Raw genomic sequence first — 16,799 nt, forward strand, 5'->3', positions numbered from 1 at the left:
TTTATAAAAACAACAAACTGGGATTAAGCCTGCAAGAATGTGAAAGTTCTTACTACGATAACAAATTTTCCTTTATGATATCGAAATAGTAAAAATAAGTAGATTCTTTTCAGTGCGGAAGCGGACCAATTGTCAATTCAGACGTCCCCAAAATTCTGAAAAATGTGGGGTATCGCTCTCTGTGAGCTACCCCGAAACACAAACAAATATAATTATTTCTTAATTGGAATATTATCCACTTCAGTTGAAAAACTGGCATAAAGTCACCAAAACCCTGAATTATGGAGGTACCGCTGTATTGGGTTTACTCCGAAAAATAGTCCCATATTGATAATATTTGGTAGGGAGATTTTTTACCCAATGAGAGTCCAACATATCAAATTTTAACGAATTTAGTTGTAAAATTAAACGGGAATATCCTAAAAAGGTAGCCAATATTGACAAGAACAAAATATTAGAATTTCAGCAAATAATGTTGAAAAACTTGTATGAAGCTACCCTAAAAATGACCGATAAATCCCATTTCCAATTGAACAAAACCTCAAAAAAAATGCAAAATTTCAAAAATGTGTTCAATATTGTGGGCTGTATCAGACAGACGAACATGAGATTTGATTTACTATTACAATTTTATTTTGATTAAAAATAAATGGAGTCTCAGTTTAATATACACTCACTCCACCTAACTATAATAAAAGTTATTGTCATGCTGAGACACCCAGTCAAGAGGTATATTTTCTTCCTCGACGGAGAGTGTAGGGTTTTCCAACATACTTGTATAAACAATCCGATCCATTATATCACAAATCTTGTAAATATATCGAACATCATAAGAAGAAAAACATCCCCATGCCATCGTCCTTCCCTTGCAATACAGAGGCTTGAGCCTTTAATTATTTGATCTTCTGACTGTCAGTTTTTTCGTGTCTGAACTTTTAATATTTAACTTTAATTCATCCGAGAACATCTCCACTGAGACGGATTAAAATAACTTTCTTTATAGTTACCGGGCTTGTAGACCTGCTACCATAGCTCGTCCACGCTCTCTTAAATGGATATTTTTTACTGCTATAACAATTTGTTGATCAGTATGAACTGGTGTTCTTTTACAGTCTTCCTTCGTTCTGAAATGTCACTACTGATATAGTTGAATAAAAGCAACTTATAATTCTAGAAATCAAATATGGAATATTTCTCCCAAATAATTTTCGTGATAAATTATTTTCACAATCTCGGCTAATAAGCTGTTTCATCGGTGTACTGTATTTGTTTCTAGTCATTTATATATATATATATATATATATATATGGGCAATATTGCCAATTTTTTAATATTCCATTTTCAAAAAATCAGCTTTTTTGTTTTTGTAGCACATCAATGATTTTTGGTACACATATAGAGAAAAATGTTCTGACTCCGAAACCGTTCGCGATCAAATTTTTGGTTGATGCGCGCAAAAGTTTTCGAGGTTTTAATTTTGGGCATAAGAAAAAAATCTTAAAATTACGCCGTTTATTATATTGACCAAAAACGTTGATATATATCTTCCTCCGTAAAATAAGAATATGAATATATTATAATAATCACGATAAAGTTGCACATATTCGCGAAATATGAGAAAAATAAAAAAATATAGCAGATTACATCAATATTTTTATCATATTAATGACATACACACACCTAAAAATTAATTTAAAAATATCTACATAATCTAAACACCATGATGAATCAAATGATATCAAAATCACACAAGTCCGTGTAGCGGTTTCTAAATCACAGCGACAACAAAACAAGATATCGAGGAAAAATATTTGTTTTTGGTTCGAAAAAATAATGTCATCATATTTATTTTTTTAATTGTATACAAGAAATTTCAGAAAAAAATGTTGGGTTATTCTGCTATTTTACCCGAATTTCGCCGAAAAATTGAGATATATTATAATAATCACTTTTTGTGTATAAGTATACGCCTTGCGGATTATATCAAGACCCTTCCGATAAATCTTAGAATTCTATAAATAGGAATAAATCTTAAAATAAAATAATATTATAAAATATACATTTTAAATTGCGTGTATATCGCGTAATTTTCAAAATCATTTGATGCGCATGCGGTTTCAAGGAAGTACTGAAGTTTATCTTCCAATCCATATATATTTTACGAAATTTCATTTGACGGCTAAGATGTGCCGCACGTTACATTGAAGTACCCAAAAAATCGTAAAACGCGAATAATTTCCGAAAACTCCATATGCCATTAACGCGCATCCGATTTCAGTGTGCACCCTAAAAAAATACATCGATCTATACCATTTCAATGTGGTCCATTAAGAACCATGGATGTGCCAGCAAAATCTATTTTTGAGATAAATTGCATACATCTCTCTTTTGGCTGAAGTTTTTAAAGTTCTCGTTTCGAAAAAGATCAAAATCCGTATGGGGTCATTTATTGAAGCGGAAATTATACACAGAAAACGCAAATAAATCCGCGATATTTTCAAAAACATTTTTTGCCAAATTTCGTGTTTTTGGAAGACCAGTTCCCGCCGTTCTAGTAGATGGATTTTCACGAAGAAGATTTTATATCATCCGAAACGTAAAAAACCTTATTGATCGCGGGTACCCATATCATTCAGTTGACAGATCTAAAAATTTGGCCCGAAAAATAGGTTTTTTAGAAATTTGATCGCACAAAATTCGCACGTTCGGATGAGTATTACTCTGAAGCTGTGCATACTACATACACAAAATACATATCAAATTACGCAGATTCGCGACTACAATAATCTTATAATCGATTTTTATAAATTCCTGTTGGCGTATTAAAGCTAGAAGTAAAATTAAAAAAACACTCAAAATCGAGCTTCAAAATGTCAGCATCATTTAAAGGTATATGCAGTTAAAATTTTGAAAAATGATACATAAGGGGCGTAGTCCCCATTTTGTTGGCTTCCAGTTTTATTTTGACACGAAGACCGTGCAATGAGTGGCTTAGTCACAAATCGATAGAGAACATAAAAAAACTGGTTCGCCTCAACCTGTTTTTACACATTTTTTTACATTAAAGTAGACACAGCTTCCACCAAAATAAAGTTTGGAGGTCAATATCATGAACAGTTTGCAACGACAGATCAGTTAACCCAAAACTATTCACTTTTGTTCATATATTTAAGTAGTTCCCGAGTTATAAAGGGGTGAACCTCCGCTTCAGCTATGTTAAAAAATTGGCAATATTGCCCATATATATTTTTTTTTTTTTTGGCAGTCAAAATTGAAACTATAAGAATCGAAATAGGTATAGAAACCAAAACATTATAATTATTACGGTAAAAATAACTAAAATTTTAGAGGTCATCTGTTTGTACTGTAGAGTTGCTTTAGTTTTGTCCAAATAAATATTCTGACAATTTCCGTATACCAATTCCATAAATTATTTATTTCACTATGATTTATGGCTTTGCTCAATTTAAAAGTGAGTAAAGAACCCGATTTAAAATTAAAAAAAAAAACCAACACGATATCTTTATTTTTGAAAAAGTTATGCGGCAATTTTAGTTTCTTTATTTTTGGTCACCAGGGTATAAGACCTCTAGGTCTTCATATATTTAATACACCTCGTGAGACGTCTTCGTACATGTTGAAGACCTCAACGAAAGCCTTCCAACATACCAAACTCAAGGTAGGTATTCTTCTATAGAAGACCTCATGAGAAGTAATCATATATATACAGGACCTCATCGGAGTTCTTATAAGACCTCAACATAGGTCTCCTTTTATAGATGTCTTCATTGAAGCTCTTTAAAAAAAAAAAATACCTTAAGGCGACCCCCCATTCTCGGGGTCAAAATTTTTGTTGATATAATTCGAATCTACACTAATTAAAGAATGCCCCTACAAAATTTCAAGTGAAAATCTCAAGAACCCTTGAAGATATAGCCGATTTATTGTGTCAGCATCAAGTGACGGCTGAAGGGCTTCCCAAACTTTAAACGAGTTTTTCTCTAAACATTTTTTTGCGAATGGCGGGCACGATAACTCAAAAACTAATAATCCAATCGGGTCCAAATTTTGCAACGTTTCTCTGGGAGTGTATAGCTCTCGTATGAACTAGGATAAAGCCAATTGGTGAAGATCTTCCTTATTTTTTAACTTGGTTTTTGGTAAAAAATCGGCGATTTTCCAAAAATATTTTTTCAAAAATAAGGACTTTTCTTTAATTACAAAAAACAACAACAAAACAATAACAAACAATTTTTGTAAATTATTTTTCTTCTCTTTTAAATCTTCAAATATATATGTGCAAAGTTACAAACCTTAACAAGCATTGGTATTGATTTACCAGCCCATTGAAAATCTTGAAAAATTAAAATCGAGAATGGGTGGGGTTCCCTTAATGGATGTCATCTTAGGAAGAAGACCTCAAGACAGATTTTTTTATATTGAAGACATCACGTTATGTCCTCCTATATGACAGTTCTTTCTTATATTTCATGGGCAATCTTATTTGTAGAAAACTCCAAGAGAGTTATAAAAGAGAAGGGAACAATTCTAATATGAAGAAGACCTCAAGGGAAGTTTTTTTATAAATAGAAAACTTAAGGGAAGTTTTCTTTTTTTAAGGATCCGTCCTTTTTCTTACCAAACATCAACAAGAAAAATGGGTGTTCAACGATTTTTGATTCCGTTGAAACGCTAAAACCATGGTTTGCAGGTGTCCAATCGGAGAGTAGGAATTTTCTTCGACAATTGGTTTGAGTCAATAAAAAATGTTATGTTATAAACATAGAAGGTCTCCTTATTTATAAAAAAAAGTTCTTCCTGGCATTCTTATATATAAGACATAGGAAATATACTTATGTAACTGCATTCTTTGGTATCCTTCAATAGAAAACTTTGCGTGTGGGTTTCTTTGCAAAAGATAACCCCACTTAAGTCATTTTCAAGTTTAGTAAAAAAATAAACATTATTTAATTTTAAATTGTTGTAATTACCATAAAATCAACTACTAATTTCTATACTAATCACACAGTTTGGGTACTCAGCTTGTCTTTTTCCTATGACAAAACACACAACTCTCCTAGTTGATTCAATTGTCCATCCTCAAAGTCTTTCAAGGTCTTGCTAATTTGCTTTATTTAATTAGCGAGAAACAAACAAATAGTGTTACAATTATTGAAATCCAAGAAAACAGAAAAATATTCACATAAATTGAAAAGCCTCACAAAGCAAAATTACATTATTCTTCAACTCCAAAAAGCGTGCTTCTTCTATTGTCCACTATTTTCCCGGCAATGTCAACTAATTAGCGTTGTTACAATGAAAAAAAAACGTACGAAGACGACATGATTTTGCACTAACTATTCGTTGTTGTAGATAATCTTTTTCTTCTCTTCTTGGGTATATCTTTGGTATGGAATTTTATTTTACATTGTGTTTTAGAGTCAACTAGAGAAATAATTCCCAAAACCTTAATCTTTGACATCGACATCATTGTATACCGGCATAAAAATATTGTTTTCCAAACATTAGCCTTCTATAGGGGTTTTTGTTTGTTTGGTTTGTTTTCAATTAACATTTTCTAGTTGTGAGACGAAGAAGATACCAAACTATGTAGCAGAATTTCATATGTTGCATACACTGAAAAAAAATTTATTTATTTTTATATTTTCGATGATGGGATGTTCTTTTTTTAATAAAAAAAATATTTATAGGTCGTAATTACATATACATTGGTGGTCAAAACTAAAGCAACTAAAATTGCAAAGTTACTAAATGCCGCATAACTTTTTTCAAAAATATAGATATCGTGTTTGTTTTTACAGGTACTATATTCACTAAAAACAAAAGCATTAATGCAAAATTCATTATAAAATAAATTAAAATTTATGTATATGGGAATTGCCTCAATGTTTGCTTGGACAAAACTAAAGCAACTCTACAGTTCAAACAGATGAGCTCTAAAATGTTTGTTAATTTTACCATTATAATTACTATGTTTTGGTTTCTACACCTATATCGATTCTTATATATCATTTTTAAATGGATTTTATTAAAATAACATGCTTCTGGCTTTCAATTTTGACTAACTTTCAAAAAATGCATACAACAAGTGAAGAAGCGTTAAGTTCGGCCGGGCCGAACTTTTACTACCCTTCACCATAGGTATACTGACAGATACTTGAAATGAAAATATAAGGAACATACTAAAAATTGAAACTATACCGATAATTCTACGAACCGGTTTATGTAAACCATTGTGTACACCAAATACAAATTTAAGGAATTTTTAATTAAAACCCTAAAGCGTGGACTAATACTAATAACGCATGGTAGAATATACAATTCTCAAACTACTGCATTTAGCTGTAGGAATTAGCGAATATTTGGGGCTATAATTATATGAGGGCTATGCCTAATAATTGACCGAGATATGCCAACTTTTGTTTGGTGTCTCATATCTTTCCTTCAGGAGGTATAATTATTTGGGGAGATGCCTAAATGCTGGCCGATATATTTCATTATCGTCAGATTCGAGTTTTTTATCACGATGTCCTTAGAAAGCGGAATGATTACAGCCGATGGCTAAATCGTCTTAAAATTCCATAATTTGTAGGGTAAAACTGACTATTTCGATTAACGACTGTCCCCTATACTATGGCAGAATACGCCTATATGGCGATAACCCTTACACACGGAATTAATCAGAACTACCCCTTAAAGTGTTACCATATGCGACCACAAAATACCAAATAACAGCGAATTCGGTTGAAAACGCTCTCAAGAACCCCAAAATACCGAAAATTGAGGGTGTCTTATATATGGGCTACCCGAAAAAAATAGACCTATATTTATAAATTTTAGTGGAGAAATTTGGTACCCAATAAGAACCCATTGTACCAAATTTCAGAGAATTCGGTTTAAAAACGCGCTAAAACCTCACAAAATACCGTGAATTGGGTGGTACCGTTATATGGGGGCTACCAGAAAAAGTGGACCGATATTTATAATTTTGACAAATTTAAGCGAATTCGGTTGAAAACCGCGCTCAAGATTCCCAAAATATCGAAAATTGGGAGGTACCCTTATATGGGGGCTATGCCTAAACGGGGATATAGCCCATCTTCGAACTTGACCTGCCTGCAGACAAAAGACGACTCTATGCAAAATTTTGGCGATCTATCTCAATTCCTTACAACAGACGGATGGACGAACATAGCTAGATCGTCTTAGAATTTTACCCCGATCAAGAATATATATACTTTATAGGGTCGGAAATGAATATTTCGATGAGTTACAAAACGAATGACAAAATTAACATACCCTCCATACTGTGGTGGAGGGTATAAAAATGGTTAGAAACAAATACAGAATACCGATAAAAATGCTAATTGCCAGTGATTGCAAAAATAATTTATCACAGAAAATTATTTTGGATAAATATTTCATAAATAAATTCGTGTTTTATCGATTTCTCCTCATCACGCGGCATTCAGGATGAACTGTCACTCATCCCGGAGTGATGCCGCGTACTGATCAACAAATCCCATTTAAAAGTTCAACGGAATTGGTGAGTGGGTTATAGTTTGATATAACCATTAAAGAAAGCCCTTTCATTTCAGAAAAAATCGGCAAGACAGATTGGCTTTCGCAAAAGCTCATATTCATTGGAAACCGACTCAGGGGATAAATACTATGTTCTCGGATGAATTCATGTTTAATATTAAGGCAAATGCACAGTATTTATGGGTGGGTCAATAATAGTATTGGACTATTTTTCTTTTTATGGAATTCGATCATTTTACAAGATTTGTGAAGTAATGGATCGGATTGTTTATACAAATGTGTTGGAAAGTCATTGGTTCCCTCCCCTAAAGAAAATATATCGCTTTTTTGGGTGCTTCAGCTTGACAATAACCTCCAAACATACACCGAAACATATCAAAGATTGGCTGCGGAAGTAAAAAATCAGGTTTTTATAATGGCCAACACAATAATCAGATCTTCGCCCTATGGAAAAATCTTTAAATATCCAAGGATCGAATTGAACGTTTCATTGATTAAATAATGGTAATCAAAAATGGTTTTGCTGTCGATTGGTAGAAAAATTTATAGAAAAAATCAAAAAGTTGCATTAGTTTTGACCAAGCAAAAATTGGGCCAATTTAGTTTTCCGTAGAATATTTTTTTTCACAATAAATTTTATGTTTATATTTCATGTTTTTTTAAGTGAATAAATTATCTATTTATTTCTGAAAAACCTTCACTACAAGTTTATTCTTAAAAAAGTTGCAGTTTGCAATTTTAGTTGCTTTAGTTTTGGGCACCAATATATGAGCAAAATTTCAAAGTACTATTTTTCATATTGTAAGCTCTATCGACAGCGCTAAATCTATATAGAATTTTGTTCTGCATTAAAGTCTTTTTTTTTAAATAAAATTATTTAAAGATCTGTAACATTTCGTTCAGTGTACATTAAATACTTGTAAAACTTATTTCTTAAATACAACATTAAAACAAAAATTTGAATTTACATAAATTCTCAATGACATTGGATCTTGTTGGATTCTCCAAATGATGGATGATTAATGACTTCTTCATATAATTTTTACATTAAATACACATAATAATATAAATATATATTTTTGGATAAGCTAAGGAAAACCTTGTTAACATTGCTTCTTCTTCTTCTTCATGAATTATAATTTTTTAATACTAATTTCCATAAATGTTTCATATAAATATTAACCTTATTTAAAATAAAAACCTTGGTGAATTTTTCTCATTAAAGCCTTCAGTTTTGAAAGAGGCGAATTAATAAAAATTGAATTGTTTTAATTTTTTTGCTTGGCATCAGGCATGGCTCATTACATAGCGATGTTGGTGAGTTTGCGTAATTCGCCATCATAGCCATTCTGTTGACGTATTGGAACATGTGTTGGTTGTTGTTTTTTTTTTTTTTTTGTTTTGGTGGAAATTCGAAGCGCTCTTTTTTCGCATTCATTGCTTTAGCCATCGATGCATCGCCGCTCTCTATATTCCAGTATATCCGAACATCAATTGGATAATTTATCGCTCTGCTGCTATTTGTGCTACCAATCTCTCATTTATGGTTGTAAACATGTCTAAGCGTTTGCTTCGGTTATTTTAATCGTAAATACTGACGTAATATTGTTTTAATCGATATGTAGAGACACTATATGCTGAGGTGGATGGATGGATAGGTAGTCGTCGTATAAGATTACATGGTTGCATGAATTTACAATGGGACATATTGGAAAACCCAATTTGACATCTTAATCGGAATGGTGTCTGAAATATTTAAATAAGAGGTTACTACTAGACTGCTTCTAATTACTTTTTAATTGAATATATTTTAAAGAAAATAACCGGAAAGTTTTTTACTATATCTTAGAAATTATTTTTTTTCTCGTGTTACTTCTCTTGGGTGCATAGGGTTTCAACAAAGCATCATCTGTTGTAGCATGTCCTAGGTGATGTGGCTGCCATCTGTCGACGCCTAGAAATAACGTCTTCTTGATTTTTGTAGTGGTTGGGACCCTTGCTTATGTAGTGTTGCCATTTTCCACTGGATGGCGGTATCTCCAGCCGCTCCTGCTGTGTGTTAAATCGCGTATTGGTGCCGAGGTTGGTTTTCAGAATTTCAGGATGCTTCAAGGGAAATTTATTTTAGAAATTCGAGAATTCAACGTCTAAATAATTTCATTTAATCAATAAAGTATTACTGTCTCCTATACAAATGTTGAATATTTTATGCATATTTTCAATTTTGGCGATATGACCTAATGTACACAAAAGATACTGTCATCCGAAAAAACAGTTGAGGCCTATTCCAATGAATGGTTTTAATAGTATATGTAGCTTAAATTCATTTATTTAGTTCCAGACAACTAATAATAGTGTTGAGTTATTCAAATCAAAGTACTTTCTTACCGCAACAAATGGCATGGTGACAACAGCCTATAGGTACTACTACAATGCTATGTCTTACAATATTTGCTATGTGCCCCATTTGTGTTGTATTCGACAGACCGAAATATAAGGGTGTGCTGAAAACCAATATTAAACAATAGACATAAACGTTATACGTAATTATTTGATAATGAAATGTTATGGTCGGATTCTATGCATTTCAAGACCTAATTCCGTTCAAAATCGTCAAAATATCGAAAACTTGGGACTACCGCTATAAGGGGACTAAACGTGGACCGATATAGCCGATTAATAAAATAGTAAAGTGATTGACTGACTGATTTAACGATTCATCAACGCCCAGACGAAACGGCTGAAGCTAGAAACTTGAAATTTTGGGTGAGGGTCACTCTAGGTCCAAAGGTGACAGATAAGACTGGGTTTTCAGAAATTCGTACTAGAACGGTACGAAAAGTACTAAAAAGTACTAAATGTTATACCATTTGTATTTGGCGAACCGGTAGAGCTAGAACTCTTTAAATTTTAAATGAGGGTCACTGAAGGAGTGTAGAATAGATACATCAAAGGGTTTTTTGGACATTCGAACTGTAAGTATGCGAAAAGTACTAAAATGTACTAAATTTGGTGCAATTTCGTAGCATGTTAATGGATAAAGCTAAAAAGTTTAAATTTGGAATACAAATAAGGGTTGAGATGTAGGTCTATTTATGAAGATGGTTTTGAAAACGTGTACTCATGTATACGAAAAGTACTATATGGTCCTATATTTGGTACAAATTTAATTTGGGGATACAAATCGAGCTGAAATCCTGGAATTTGAAATTAACATTACCATCGGAGGATTGGGATATGTACGTATATTTGGAAAATTTTTACTTATGAGTACGAAAAATACTAAATCGTACGATAATTGGTACAATTTGGATTTGGGTGAACCGATAGAACGGGAACAATAAAATTTGGAGTCAGGATTACTGTAGGGGTGTGGGATTGGGGTCAGGATTCAGTTTAAGAAATTAATACTAAATGGTACTAAATTTGGTACAAATTGAATTTTAGGTGAACCAATAGAGAATGAATAATGAAATTTGGAGTCAGGATCACCGTTGAGGTTTAAGATTGAGATATGTAAAAGTTTTAGAAATTTGTGCCAATGTATACTAAATTTGGTACAATTTGAATTGGGAGTGAACCGATAGAGTTGGAATTCTGAAACTTGGATTTGGGATCAATGTGGGGGTGTAGGGTTGGGGTATGTAGGAAGTTTTAGAAATTTTTACTAAGTGTACTAAATTTTATACAATTTAAATTGTGGGTGAAGCGATAGAGTTGGAATCGTGAAATTTTGATTTAGGATCACTGTGGAGGTGTAGGATTGGGGTATGTAGGAAGGTTTGGAAGTTGGTACTACTATGTACTAAATTTAGTTCAATTTGTTTTTTAGGTGAACTGATAGAGCTGGAATCCTGAAATTTTGATTTAGGAACACTGTGGAGGTGTAGGATTGGGGTATGTAAGAAGTTTTAAAAATTGGTACTACTATGTAATAAATTTGGTACAATTTGAATTGTGGGTGAACCGATAGAGTTGAAATCCTCAAAATTTGATTAAGGGGCACTGTGAAGGTGTAGAGTTGGGGTATGTAGGAAGTTTTGTAAATTGGTACTACTGTGTACTAAATTTGGTACAATTTGAATTGTGGGTGAACCGTTAGAGTTGGAATCCTGAAACTTAGTTTTAGGATCAGTGGGGGTAGGATTGGGGTATGTAGGAAGTTTTGTAAATTGGTACTACTGTGTACTAAATTTGGTACAATTTGAATTGTGTGTGAACCGTTAGAGTTGGAATCCTGAAACTAAGTTTTTGGATCAGTGGGGGTAAGATTGGGGTATGTAGAATGTTTTGGAAATTGGTACTACTGTGTACTAAATTTGGTACAATTTGAATTGTGGGTGAACCGATAGGGTTGGAATCCTGAAACTTGGATTTAGGATCAGTGTGGGGGGGTAGGATTGGGGTATGTTGAATGTTTTGGAAATTGGTACTACTGTGTAGTATATATAGTGCAATTTGAATTATGGGTGAACAAATAGATTTGAAGTCCTGAAATTTGAATTCGGAATCATTGTGTAGGTTCGAGGTATGCAGGAAGTTTTGTTGTATGGTTAATGAGGGTACTTATGGGAATAATGTGTGCTAGATGGAACCAAATTTGGTAAAATTTGGATTTGGGCGAACCTTTAGAACCAACGACCTTAGCGATTTCACAATCTGCTTCGAGGTTCTTGACTGTATAGATCCTTAGATACGCCACTTAATGTCAAGGGCGCCCCAATGTAGAGAATAGAGGAGCTTTCATTTTTTTCGGTTCGTAAATATAATCAAATTTATAATAAAATTTTCATGTCAGGGATTCCCCCGATAAGCAGATAATTTCATATTTTGGAATTTTTCATTGGGGATATTTTATAAGGGGACCCCTCCCATTCACGGGGTCAAAAATGTTGTTGATATAATTCGAATCTACACTAATTAAAGAATGTCCCTACAAAATTTCAAGCGAAAATCTCAAGAACTCTTGAAGATATAGCCGATTTATTGAGTCAGCATCAAGTGACGGCTGAAGGACTTCTCAAACTTTAAACGCGTTTTTCTCTAAACATTTTTTTGCGAATGGCGGGCACGATAACTCAAAAACTAATAACCCAATCGATTTCAAATTTTTACACGTTTCTCTGTGAGTGTATAGGTATCGTATGAACTAGGATAAAGCCAATCGGTGAAGATCTTCCTTATTTGTTAACTTAGTTTGTGCTCAAAAATCTGCGATTTTCCAAAAATATTTTTTCAAAGGTCCACCATTTTGTTAATTTTAGAGCGAAATCAATAATCCTAGTTCATACGAGAGCCAGACATTTACTCTTTCTAACACCGTTGGAATTTTCGGATTCCGATGTTCCAGTGAGGAGTTATCATGCCCGCCATCAAAAATAAGGACTTTTCTTTAATTACAAAAAACAACAACAAAACAATAACATTTTTTTTTTTTTTTTTTTTTTTTTTAAATTATTTTTCTTCTATTTTAAATCTTCAATTATATATGTGTAAAGTTACAAACCTTAACAAGCATTGGTATTGATTTACCAGCCCATTAAAATCTTGAAAAATTAAAATCGAGAATGGGGGGGGTCCCTTAAGTTTATACGTTATGCGGGCAAACACAATTCGATTTAGGAGCAAGCAAAACATTACCCTTCGAAATGCTCGAAAGAGTCATTAAAAAAAACAACGGATGGATCAATATATCCAGATGATCTATCCGTTGGGTTCAATTAATTAATTCAATTTATTTGTGGATAGTACTTCATTTTACCCTAATATTCGCAACGCATCAATATCGTTGTTGTGGGTGACATGTAGTGTTGTTGTTTGGTTAATAGTGGTGAACGTACATTGTCCTCTTGCATGTAATAAACAAAAAAAGAGGTACAGTGGTGAAGAAGTATTTAATACTGTCACACAAAGAGCACGCAAATGTATCCATTTAGACAATCTTCCAAATATTTGAATTAAGAATTTTTAATACAACAAAGAACGTTTCCCTTAAATTTATTGATTTCAAAACTTATCTATTATGTATGCACCACAGTGCAATACAACCAGCTGCAAAGCTATGAAAAATATAGGCCCATGTATGTTTAACTACTGTCGTCTGCTAGCATTTATACTGTCGTCTGAATACAAAACCATACCTTAAATATGTATGTAATAATTGCGATGTCAACGTAATAACAATTTCATTAAATAAATAAATGAAAGTATGTATAGCATTGTTTATAACTTTGTTTATTTTTTCTTAACGCGACACTTCTTCGTTCGGCAATTAATTGCAACCAACAAAAAAAAATGGAAGAAATATTATCGCATACGGCGGTCTTGTTTCTTTACGCTGCATTTCCTTATTTTTCGTTGTTTTATTTCGTTATGCCATTTATGTAATCGCCATAAATGTTTATAAATTAATTTATTTTTGTAATTTTTTTTATTTATTTACAGCTTCATTGGCCGGCACCCAGGTAGCCCATCAATTGGTTGTGGCTATACGCCAAAAATGCACCCCAGAGGAAGTTATTAACATCCTAAAAGAACTGCCAAATTCGGGTGAAAATGCTGATCAGGAAATGTCGGAAACCTCATTTAATCCATTGAAAATCGATGTCTTTGTCCAGACCCTATTGAATTTGGGCTCGAAATCGTTTTCACACAGTTTTGCAGCAATATCGAAATTTCATTTAGTTTTTAAGGTAAGTTTTTTGTTGGGTTGCCTTGAGCTAGATTCGTTAATGTGGATATGAATTACATTTATTTCAATAAATACATATAATTTTATTTATAACTACTGATTTTATTGCAGGCCTTGGCTGAATCGGAAGAAGCCCAAATATGCATACTTCACAATGTATTCGAATTGTGGCAGAATCATCAACAAATGATGGTTGTAATCATTGATAAGCTGCTGAAGACACAAATTGTTGACTGTTCGGCAGTAGCCACATGGATTTTCTCCAAAGAAATGACCGGTGAATTTACAAAAATGTATCTTTGGGAGATATTACATTTGACCATACGAAAAATGAATAAACATGTTATAAAATTAAGTGAGTATAGCAAATTTGATGTAAAAACAAAAAATTATATTGAGAATTATTACTATACAAGACATTGACAAAGAACGATATAGAAGAAAATAGAAAAGGGAAAATATTATAATGTATTATAGAAAATTAACGTTAAGCAAGTAATAACTATGTTAAGTTCGCCCGGGCCGAACTTTTTATACCCTACACCAAGAGGTTGACACGGGAGAAAAACATTTCTTATATTCCCCCGCTATATGGGGCTATACCAAAAAAAAAAAAAAAACAGAAAGTTGTAAAGTCGGACGGGGCCTTCACCACTATGGGTATATTCAACAGATGAATCCTAACAGACGTCGACTTTTTGAAGGACCATTAACATAAAAATTAATCCATAAATATGTCATTCTGCAACCTATACTATATAGGAGCCCTATCCAAATCTGAACCGACTTCAAAACTTTCCACACGCTAATTTATACTAAATTCAGTAAATTTTGCAAAATTTTGTAGCAAACGGCCTAACTTTGGGTCTTTGGTGCACCTTTTACTTAAAATCGGACGAAACTATATAGAACTGTATAGTAACTTCAGTACGTAGTGCTAAATTCTATGCCGATTGGACCCACCTTGGTGAAGCATTTACATCCAACTTCTAGGTTATACTAACTTCAGTACGTTGTGCAAAACGTTTGTCAATTTTGTGTAGAATCGAACGAAAATATATATGTAGAAGCTATATCAAAAACTGAACCGATTTTAACGAGACTTGCCAGAGATTAACTTATATTAACTACAGTTCATTGTACAAAATTGTGTGGCAATCGTACAAATATTGGGTTTTTAGTGCACAATTTACGTAAAATCGGAAGAAAAAAGTATATAGAAGCTATATCTAAATCTGAATCAATTCTCGCGAAACTTAACACAAATCATTCTAGACCTAATTGAGTAAACTATACCAAATTTCGTGAAAATCGAAAGATATATAGGGACTTTGGTACACCATTTACATTAAATTGGACGAAAATATATATGGGAACTATATCTAAATCTGAACCGATTTTTCCCAAGTTCAATAGGGTTCGTTCTTGGGCCAAATAAGTGATATATGCCAAGTTTCATCCAATTCGGATCATAAATGCGATCTGTACTTTGTTTATAATTTAACATGGACAGATAGACAGACGGACGGACATGCATAAATCGACTTGAAAAGTGATTCTATGCATATTCTCAAAAGGAACCATGTGTCTATCTCGTTTCCTTTTGCCTGTTACAAACATATGCATAAAGACATAATACCCTGTTGATAATAATATAATAATATAATAATTTTTGGTAGCGTGATTTGACACCCAATACGAATACAAATTACATATTCACTTAGCTGAAGAACGCTTGTTCCATAAGCCGAACTTTAAAAAGATTTTCAGCACGTTGATCTTGTGCGCAGTTTTTCCAATTTGAAATACCATGTTTTGATATGTCATCCTCCACTTGATCTTTCCACCCAATTCGTGGCCTTCCCCATCTGCGTGAACCATCAGTAGGATCGTTTTTATAGCTTGCCCCTTGCCACCGCAGTCGCTACAACTCGATACGACTAAATATGTCGAGATAAAGCTCGTGGTTCATTCGACGCCGATATTCACCGTCGACGCAGATCGGCCCCTAGATCTTTAATTATTATCTCAAACACTCGCAAGAGCTGCCTCATCTGCTTGCGACAATATCCATGCTCCTGATCCATACACCAGCACGGGTAGCGAGAGGTGGCATTGTTTCAAAACTGCTTACTTAGACCATAGTAGCATATCCTCTCCGAATTTTAATACTGATTTCATTAGTTTTATTTATGGCTGTACCGAGGTATATAAAATCGTTGATTACCTCGAAGCTGTAGCTTTCAAGTTCCACAGTTGGTCCGAATCGACTGGACGTCTTGCGCGTAAATACCATCAAATTGGTCTTCCCGCCATTTAATGCCAGACCCACTGCCAGACCAATTTGTTCAAAGGTCGGTGTTACCGCTCTCAATGTTCGACCTATTACGTCAATGTCATCGGCGTAGGCGAGTAACATAAGTTGTTTGGTGTACAGAGTGTCATTTCTGTTCACCTTTGCCTCCAGCAGAATGTTAAAAATGTCACACGAGAGTCTGTCACCTTATCTGAACCCTCATTCGATATTGAAGGGCTCCGAGTGGTC

At 33.4% G+C, this 16,799-nt stretch overlaps 1 protein-coding gene across 1 annotated transcript in view; it reads left to right on the forward strand.

The window, feature by feature from the left end:
* The window catches only part of LOC133337064 (nuclear cap-binding protein subunit 1), a 41,978-nt gene that overhangs the window by 21,460 nt on the left and 3,719 nt on the right, over positions 1–16,799 (forward strand). The window contains exons 4-5 of the mRNA XM_061545329.1: positions 14,008–14,255; positions 14,366–14,609. Coding sequence (XP_061401313.1) covers positions 14,008–14,255; positions 14,366–14,609 — 492 coding nt within the window. The remainder of the gene's footprint in view (positions 1–14,007; positions 14,256–14,365; positions 14,610–16,799) is intronic.

The sequence above is a fragment of the Musca vetustissima genome, unplaced genomic scaffold, assembly GCF_032173495.1.
Source record: "Musca vetustissima isolate MV318-11 ecotype Yass unplaced genomic scaffold, APGP_CSIRO_Mvet_v1 utg26045, whole genome shotgun sequence".
Taxonomy (NCBI): Eukaryota; Metazoa; Arthropoda; class Insecta; order Diptera; family Muscidae; genus Musca; species Musca vetustissima.